At 41.8% G+C, this 9,939-nt stretch overlaps 1 protein-coding gene across 1 annotated transcript; it reads left to right on the top strand.

Annotated features, from left to right (window-relative positions):
- Positions 1 to 2,543: 2,543 nt before the first annotated feature.
- On the top strand, positions 2,544 to 3,885 carry LOC306976371 (phospholipase A and acyltransferase 4-like; the record flags this gene model as incomplete). Its single annotated transcript, XM_079574290.1, has 4 exons — positions 2,544 to 2,571; positions 2,758 to 2,866; positions 2,954 to 3,231; positions 3,772 to 3,885. Exons 1-4 carry the CDS (start codon positions 2,557 to 2,559, stop codon positions 3,883 to 3,885), a joined length of 516 nt encoding a protein of 171 aa, XP_079430416.1. The 5' UTR covers positions 2,544 to 2,556.
- Positions 3,886 to 9,939: the final 6,054 nt, after the last annotated feature.

Here is a 9,939-nt window from a genome sequence, read left to right as displayed (position 1 = left end):
GCCAAAACCAACCAACCAAAACCAACCAACCAGCCAAAACCAACCAGCCAAAACCAACCAACCAAAACCAACCAACCAACCAACCAAAACCAACCAACCAACCAACCAACCAACCAACCAACCAACCAAAACCAACCAACCAACCAACCAAAACCAATCAACCAACCAACCAAAACCAACCAACCAACCAGCCAAAACCAACCAACCAACCAACCAAAACCAACCAACCAGCCAAAACCAACCAACCAACCAACCAACCAACCAACCAAAACCAACCAACCAACCAGCCAAAACCAACCAACCAACCAGCCAAAACCAACCAACCAACCAACCAAAACCAACCAACCAAAACCAACCAACCAACCAACCAAAACCAACCAACCAACAAACCAGCCAAAACCAACCAACCAACCAGCCAAAACCAACCAACCAAAACCAACCAACCAAAACCAACCAACCAACCAAAACCAACCAAAACCAACCAACCAACCAACCAACCAAAACCAACTAACCAACCAACCAATCAACCAGCCAAAACCAACCAACCAAACCAACCAACCAGCCAAAACCAACCAACCAACCAACCAAAACCAACCAACCAGCCAAAACCAACCAACCAACAATAAAACCAACCAACCAGCCAAAACCAACCAAAACCAACCAACCAGCCAAAACCAACCAACCAAAACCAACCAACCAACCAACCAGCCAAAACCAACCAACCAAAACCAACCAACCAACCAAAACCAACCAACCAGCCAAAACCAACCAACCAAAACCAACCAACCAACCAACACCAACCAATCAACCAACCAACCAACCAACCAACCAACCAACCAAAACCAACCAACCAAAACCAACCAATCAACCAACCAACCAAAACCAACCAACCAAAACCAACCAACCAACCAACCAAAACCAACCAATCAACCAACCAACCAAAACCAACCAACCAACCAGCCAAACCAACCAACTAACCAACCAAACACTCTCGCCCCAGCCTCCTCCCCAGAGACACACCACACAAGCACACACAAGCACACCACCCACACTCAAGCTAAAACAATGGACACAATGAACATAGGGCTGAGATCAGGCTGAGCACAGATGAACCAGGTAAGGAAAAAAGGCAAAATACAATTAGTAAACGTAGGCTACATAAAATATTCATAATTATCAATGTACTGTTGTCAGGGTCAATAGATGTTCAGTGCAAAAATCATGTTTTGTGTCACCAATTTACGATGGTCAACAATAGTGCATTCACTCAAGAATAATAGACACTAACAGTCACTTTGTAAATCGATAGATGAATAGATAAATGTAAATATGGCTCTGGTTTCTGCACTCTTGATTCAGCTGTTCAAAACAGCAATGAACACAAAACTTTATACCAGCTTGATTCCCTTGAATGAACCCTTTAGTTTGGTGTTAAAACATTATATAAGACAGGTGAAATTGCACAGTCAGTCAAACAGGTGCTGTTATTACAAACCACAGAGCTGACGGATCAGAATGGGACGGATGGAGGTGTCAGGTGTCTCTGGCTTGTGTCCGCTGTCAGTGAAATGAGGAAAACCAGAGCCGTATAAAACAGCGTAAAAGAGGCTTCTTGGCAGTGGACGCACTGTAATCCAGATGTATTTAATAACAGAAGTGGACAAATCCGAGAGAGATGTTTCTCTAAACATCCTGGACAACTGGTCTAAGAGAGGACTTCCTATTTTAAAGCATTAAAAAGTCAGTGGAGATAGATCTAGGGTTTTCGGACCGGACATGCTCCTGTAAAGAGTAAATGACACTTGCTTTGGTCAGTTGTCACTTAGTATAACTTCATCAGTGTAATTTGAAAACTGCATTAATTTCTGAATGAACACACATGGAATTATGCTTTAAACGATAGAAGAATCTTCAAATAGATTCTTCCAAAAATCGGCTTCTTGCTTTGATTATACTTTTCACACTTTTGACAGTGAGCTGCACTAGAAATAGTTTCCACTTCACAGACAGTTAAAAACATTTCAGATGACGACCTCAAGAAGCTTATTGAGAAAATGCCAAGAGTAAAGTGTGGCAATGTTGAAAAATTTAAAATATAATACGCTTATTTTGAGTTCAGTGGCAAAACATTGGAGTAATAGAGTCAAGTGCAGAGTTCTAAAGTAACAGAGTAACAGTAGTAGCATTGTATTAAGTAAAATTTGCAGCCAGTAGTACTTTTGTTGTCGTAGTGATAGTAGAAATCCCTTCCTAATAATTAAGATTATCATAAATAATCTTATTTCTCTTTGGCCTATTTACGAGGAGAGAGAGGAGACTGCACATTTCAGAGGAATAGAAACATAACCTCTTATCTCCCTGACCTCGTATTGGCTCGCCTTTGTGGGGTTAATAATTCATGGATATTATTTGTTTATCTGTGTCTCTCCTCCTCTTTCGCATTGTTTATTGCTGTTACATCAGCACTTGCGCTGCTTCTGAAACATAATCCTTAAGTTTCGTTTCGGCCGCTATAAATGGCTGCAGCTCGTGTGGCTGTGAGAATCATCCACAGACATGGCTCCAACACTGGTGAGTCTGCATTCATCATATTGTTTGTGGTATAAACAATATTTTGCTTCATGATTCATTATTTTGTTCATAATACTAGAAATGTGGGATGTGTGGATGCGATGTTTAGACCCAAAATATTTTCAGGTTCAGATTGCACCTACGCCTTAGTCATAGTATCAGAAATACGTTACTTTTTCCTTTCAGTTTGACGTCAATCCAAAACCTGGAGACCTAATCGAGATCAACAGAGGAGCATACAAACACTGGGCTATTTACGTTGGACAAAATGAAGTGGTCCATTTGATTCCCCCAAGTAAGTGTACTTTTATTCACTTTCTACAGTTTTGATGTAGAAAAAAACACCACCCTGATGCTTTTTTTTGCCTGGTTTTGTCCGTAGCCCATGACGACGGCGACTCATTGGGTTTTGTTGACTTGGTGCGGTACCTGGACAGCAACAGTGCAGAGGTGAAGTGTGATAAGCTCTGGGACGTGGTGGGGCCTCATCAATACCACGTTAATAACCAGCTGGATTACAAGTACAACCCCCGGGACAAACACTCCATCGTGAGGGACGCCCGGGCGCTGGTAGGACGGTCGTTGCCCTACTGTCTGGCCCGATACAACTGCGAACACTTTGTTACTAATCTGCGATACGGAAAACCACAGTCTCGCCAAGTGAGTATGTTTTGATTATGGAACTTTATTAATATGGTATAAAAAGCTACATGAAAACACTTTACAAATCATAAAGAGGGGTTGATCAAATTAATCTTCCTAACCTTTTCTATACAATGAGAGCCTTACACAAACACACATTTCAGATAGAGACTGATAGACTGAAGTCAACGTTTTTTTTCTCGCTCACGTGGAGATCCCCACAAAGTGCTCTTCACTCTGTTCCTATTTTTATCCGAGCCTCACTCGGCCCACGATCTCCACATGCACTGATGAGCTGATCGCAAAGTGTCGCAGCACGAACAATAGACAAGTCCAACACAATCCAGCCCAGAGGAGAAGCAGATGTCCCTCTGAATCAAACCTGATTAGCCAAACCCCAAACAAAATTAGCTGATGAACAACATATGATTTATATTCTGACATTTTGGTTCAATCATTTCCCCTCCCAACGTCTGACACTAGATGTGATCACCCAGATTAGCGGTGGCAATCACTGAGTTGTGGTATGGGTCGTGGTGATGCTTTCGTGTCTTTCAGGTGAGAGACGCTGCCATTGTTGGAGGAGCAGCAGTGGCTGGAGTAGCTGTGGTCGCACTGGGCGCTGCTCTTTTTGCATCGCTTCTCAGACATGAAAATGACGACGACGACTGAAGAGGTTTCCTATAGTCTGCTGCTTGTTTGTTTCTAGTCTGCTTTGTCTGTTCTAGTATAACATCAGTAGTGTATAAAATGTCTACCTACATTTTTTGTAATGATGTTAACTTTTTTTTAGTTAATTAAGATACTGCTGCTTTGTAATGTAAAGCCGATGTTGTGTATATTAAACCAGCTCAGTGAGTTTCAAGTAAATGGGTTGAATATCAAGTGTTTGCTCAAGGTGTGTGCCTTCTGACAATTTACTTTATCTCAGGTAAAAGCCATGTGATATTAATCCTCTTTTGTGCTAACGTGATCCGGTAACACCTTTGAAAAACATGTGCAATAAAAATATTTATCGTCAGTGGCTTGGAGGAGTGGTCTTAGTTGTGTTCTGTGGGTGCGGCCTAACACTTAAAGGAACAGGCCACCGTTTTTACATACTGAGATATGTTCTTACCTTACACAACGACCTAATATGTTGTTAGCATTTGGCCTCTCCCAACATATTCCTATAGCTCCAAATGGGTGGTGAAGTTGGAAGTTACCACGCTCGTCCACGGGCACGCACAAAGGCTAGACAGGTACGCATCAACTCGTCTAAGCTCAGGTAAGAACATACCGGTATCTCAGTATGGAAAAACGGTGGCCTGTTCCTTTATAACACTGCACAAAATGAAAAGGCATGTAAATACTAGTTAATAGCACTGACAAATGAAAGCAAGTACACACTCTGCATTGTATGGATTTTATTGACAATTGTTCGTAGCCTATTTTATTGTAAACAATTTTCCCCTGACCAAATAAACCTTGACCTGCTCTGGAATAATAAACTCCAGGAATAATACAGGCTAGGCAAGTAGGTCAATATGGGTAAATTCCAAGCAGAAGTATAAAACATCATAAATGCAAATCCATTGTTGTCCAAATGTCTTTGCAATAGAGATGATAACTGATAAACAAATGCTATCCTTTTACTTTTTGGTTGTAAATGCTTTTTTGTTTTGTTTTCCGTATACGCCTGAAACTATGGCAAAAGGTTTTATAGGCCTAAAACTATGGCAAACTATGGCATGGATCAGTTGTGTTGTAGACTAACCAAGGTAAGCTTTATCTTTGGTAAACAAACTGTTTCCCCCCATGCTCAAACCCACAGAATTGGAGCTAGGGTTCAAGCTCATTCCAAACCTCATGTATTCCTATCATTCTGATGGGGATAAGTTTATAGAGTTCAGGATCATGACATCATATTGCAAAGCATTCTGGGATTTGCAGCAGACTTTTTTGCCATAATAAACTAATGGAGATTTTAAAGGTTAGGTACTGGAGATATTGTTAACATTTGAACATTTGGAAACAACAGAGTGCTAGATAGATTCAGTATCAACAATAGTGGATGCTACAGCACGCGACAATGTAACCAAAATACTTCCTATTGGATATGACTCTCACACCACCCACAGTCCAAGACTTCTCTCCCCAAAACAGCTAAAGGAAAGAGCACGCATTTTAAATCCCTATAATACATCTTCAAACTGGACAAAGCTGTCATTGACTCTTGTCTTTGCACCTGCTACAGTCGCACAGAGGACACGACAGACCCTCTTCCTGTGTGCTCCAAGCAAGCTACAACCTCTTACAAAGTACTCAGACGCCAGAAAAGTCAACATAAAGCAGCCAGTTTAACTCTGAGAGGTTTTGTCAGGAGGAGAGTAAGGAACAGAGCTGGCACCGGTGAGAGCAGCTCGAAACCACATAAAGAGGAGAGCGACGTGGTTTGGGTAGATGTGTGCTATACGGGACCACCCCAAATGTGAGGTTTTGGACGGGACGGAGCGGTCAGGTGGCTCCCCCTCTTCCAGTGCCTTACAAAGGGGAAAGTGTTTCGGAAAGCTAATAGAGGGAGAGATTAGAATAAGAATGTTCCAGTTAATGATGTTGTGTGCCGTTTTGGACACAAAGTCGTTAGGAAAAAGTCATTAAGCGTGTAAGCTAGCTTCAAATTACTTGCGGTGAATTTAAAGCAGGGCATTGATAACAGGCACTGTGTCCGGTATAAATAATGCTTTTGGTATTGGGATCAAACTTAACCGAGATTTGTTTGTCAGTGTAAATGACTATATAACTAAATCGTATAGTTTAACCCATGAGTTGAAGGCAGGAGCCAAGAGAGGGGAAAGAAAACAAACCTAAAGCCTGACAGAGAGGAGAGTCTTTGAAGAAGGCAGCTCTCGCAAAGCAGCATTTTAAAGTTGGATGGCACATCACAGGCCCCATCCTGCCTGTTGAAGGAATATAGAAGAAATACAGCAGAGGCATCCAAAACCAGCTCTAATAACCCTCCACAGAGTTTAGACTGGCAGAAGGAAACACCAAAGAGCTATATATGAATCAAATCAGACCGGACAGATGTTTACATATGTGATACAGACGACATAACAAATTAGAAGTCCTCTTGCTTTCTTTTTCAGTCTTTGGTGTAGAGCGGGTGTGCGGAGACTTTCTTTGCTACTAATGTTGTTTACATACATTGGGTTTTGTCTCAGGGGTCAGTCACACTGCTCCCTTCATTGTAGCTTGTTTGTAGTTGTAGAGCTTTTTTGTAGATATTGTAGCTAAGAGATTCAAGTCTGTTATTAAAATCTACGAGACAGGCTTGTTTTTGGTTGTTGTTTAAGGACCATTTCTTACATAGACCTTTCCTATATCTTTACATGCTGATCATTTGAATGAAATGGCCCAGTACAAGCTCTGCAAAGTCAAGCACATGGTATTTACACAGCAGAGCAAAACATGTGTCCTCAAACATGTATTGCATATTACTTCCCCAATTTGTGAGCAGACATTTGTCACCACACAGTGACAAATTATATAGTGTTTGTGTAAAGAAGTTTACTCGGCATTATGGGAACTATCCGTGATTTTATGTATGCATTAATGTCAAAATAAGTCTGATTTAATGATACAAGCACGGGCATTTTGAAACAATCTCTCACATTCATTTCAAGGGTTAATATATTTTGTTACTTTTTACTGTAATCTTTCTCAATTGCAGCAGTTTGTTTTTTCTTCAAACAAACCATCTCTTTTCCAAGCATGGTGAGACCCGCTGTCGCCTGGAACCCTGCTGACTTTACATTGTTGCTTTTCAGTCTGGTTTCTGTGGCTGAAAACATGACCTTGGCCTATTGTTTTACATTGTTTCATCTCCGAAACAGAGCTCTGTGGAGATATACAGTATGTTTACAGCGATAATAGCAGCGCATACAGCCTGTATGCAGTACGGCCTGGTTCAGTTCTGTGGCCACTCGCATGTTCTATATGTTTATAAGGAAAATACAGACCATAACCACAGGCATTTCCTCCGCCCATCTCTCTCCTTTCTCCAAAACCAATTTGGTATATGGTTACATAACCTTAAACCTTAAATATGTGTCTGCTCTTTAGACCAGTTCACCAAGTAACAAATAGAGTATTTAGGTAATGAAGCTGAAAGATTTGGAAACTGAAAGACTTATGCCTGGGCGGGAGGGTGGCGCTCGTGCTTCACAGCTAGAAGGTCCCGGGTTCGATTCCCTTCTGGATGGGGCCTTTCTGTGCAGAGTTTATATGCTCTCCCTGTGTCTGCGTAGGTTTCCTCCGGGTACTCCATGTACAATAGGTGAATCCTTCAGCCAGGTGATTCTGACCATCAGCCTGGCTCCACATCTGGAGATGGGTCACGAGGCACAGCACTCGCCCACTGCTGCTTACGGGTTCCCCTGCGGCATCGAAGGATGGGTGAAAAGCAGAGGACAAACTTCCCTACGAGGACAATAAAGTACCTTAACCTTAATGAGCAGCACTCAAAGTCACCCAGCTCAAGGCTGACAGATGCCCTTACCTTACCACCTCGTGAAGGCACGATCTCGCCAGATCTCAGAGGGTCGGGGCAGGTTGGTACAGAATATTGAAAGGGAGACCGGGAGGCATGTTACCTGTGTGAGCGAGTGCTTGGTATCTGATTATTGCAGCGATATTATTGAGTACCAATATAAAATATGTAGATTCTGTTTCATTCAAAGGATGCAGTTTCTGTATCTTTCATATTCCTAAATGAAACTCAAAGGGACTCTTTCAGCCCAAACCTCTGCTTCACATCACTAGCTCCATTTTCCTATACAGTCTGTGGCTTCATGTGTTTGCTTGTGTGAGGCTGCAGATATAACTGCACATGTTTATTTCCTAGGGCTCCCTGAGTAAACGCTCTCCATCGGTTTAACAGTGGTGGATTCACGCAGGCATGGCGTTCAGGGCTTAAATATCATACTGAAATAGACCTGGGGCAACAGCAGTGGTCTGTGTCTTTCCTCAATGGCCCAAATGTTTCGGAAACTTGAATAAAAAGGTCTTAGCGTTGACATATTTGCAGCTCTGCCCCCCACTGACCCATTACTGGGCGACATGTAGACGTGAGTGTATGAGGGATCGAGGGCATAAACAATGTGGCCTTTAGAGGAGAGAACGTTTCAGAGCATTAATCACCCCATGTTTCTAAACCTCATGAATACAGTGGAAATGTAAATATGTTTACAACCTTTTTACTCATGAGTGAAAGCAATGGATAATGTTTAAGATGCTCTGGGCTTGTAGCCTATACCAAGTTTTAAACAGCGTTGTACAGTAGGCTATAATTGGACAACTGTGATCTGAAATTCTTCCATCAGGTGCCGCCAAAACACAAGACAAACTGCTGTGTTCCATGTGTTTATTTTATTTAGCCAGGAAAGTGCCTGTGTGTTTTTTTCTTTTTACCATATTGGTGGTGGGAAGACACGGAGAACATGGAAACTTCTGGACCCAGTCAGTCCAAGAATCAACCACGTAACCTTCTTGCTGTGTGGCAGAAGCCTATATGAACAAGTATTTCTACAATTGCACCTAATTTATGTCTGACACTGACTCTGCTTTCCTGTGGTTGCATCTTTTCTGTGATTATTATTGCTTTGTTTCCTTTGCATTTCAATCAACCATAAATACTGACACCATCTTCCGCTGAACAAACATGAAATCATTGTTTTGTGTGGCTGCGGTCTCTTTGTGCATCCACATTTCTTCTCACTCGACCAAACCCTCAAAAGCTAAAGAGAAAATACAAGCATAATTCATAAACCTCCTCACAAAGAAAGAGAAAAAACTTCTTTAGGCCCCTGCCACTGTCTCACATTCTCATAGTCTTTTTTTTCTTTTTTTTCTTGTGACGTACGATGAGCCTGAGGGGATTATTGTTGAAGCTAACCCCGATATTAAAGCATTACAGTCAGACAGAGAGACTCCTGGTGCTGTAGAGCAGGACTATTACCCTGCGGCTGGGGAGACATGGGGAGAGATCGAGAGGCTGCATTGGGGAGAGGCCTGGGTCAAGACTGCACTGGCAAACGAGAGGACGAGAGAGTGCCAACAGTCCAATTGCATGTGCTATTGTCAACTAAATGTTTAGTTTTGTTAGTTTAAAGTGTAAGGGCATTTTTTTGAAGCTCATAAAATAGAGACAGCATGAAGATGTTATAAATCTAGACCAGATCTTCATTCATAAACAAAAATGACAGAAAACATGAATGATTTGTTTTCCAGTCTTTGTCTCCCTCTTGTGGTGGATGTGGACACTGCAGCTGGAGCTTCATTTCAGCCACTCTTGATTAATAACAGTAAGACGGCTCCATCTTGTGTTCAGGGGAGAAATTGTAACATTTAGTTTGAAGTTTGAAGTTAAGACACGAAGCAACAATAGATGGCGCTATAATTCCATGTCGGCAGCGGAATAGGAAAAGAGTGAGGCCTATGGTGGGCCCCAACATCTCTCCTGCAAATACCGAAGGACAGTCAGTTACAGGTTTATAGTGTGATTATTTTGACCAAATTTAGAACCAAACAGGTATGCAAAACATTAAAGTATATAGGTTTTATACTGTGAGTTGAAGTGCCAAGAAACTGAGCAAAAACTAGGGCTACTGCTCTTTGATATAATAAGGCCTAAATCACCTGAATAAAAAATAAAAATAGGGGGAAAAGCAGTTGGTATTTTGTTCT

This window comes from Gobius niger, assembly GCF_951799975.1.
Source record: "Gobius niger genome assembly, chromosome: 16".
Lineage (NCBI taxonomy): Eukaryota > Metazoa > Chordata > Actinopteri > Gobiiformes > Gobiidae > Gobius > Gobius niger.
The sequence above is the reverse complement of the archived record's forward strand: the minus strand, read 5'-3'. Positions and strand labels throughout refer to the sequence as shown.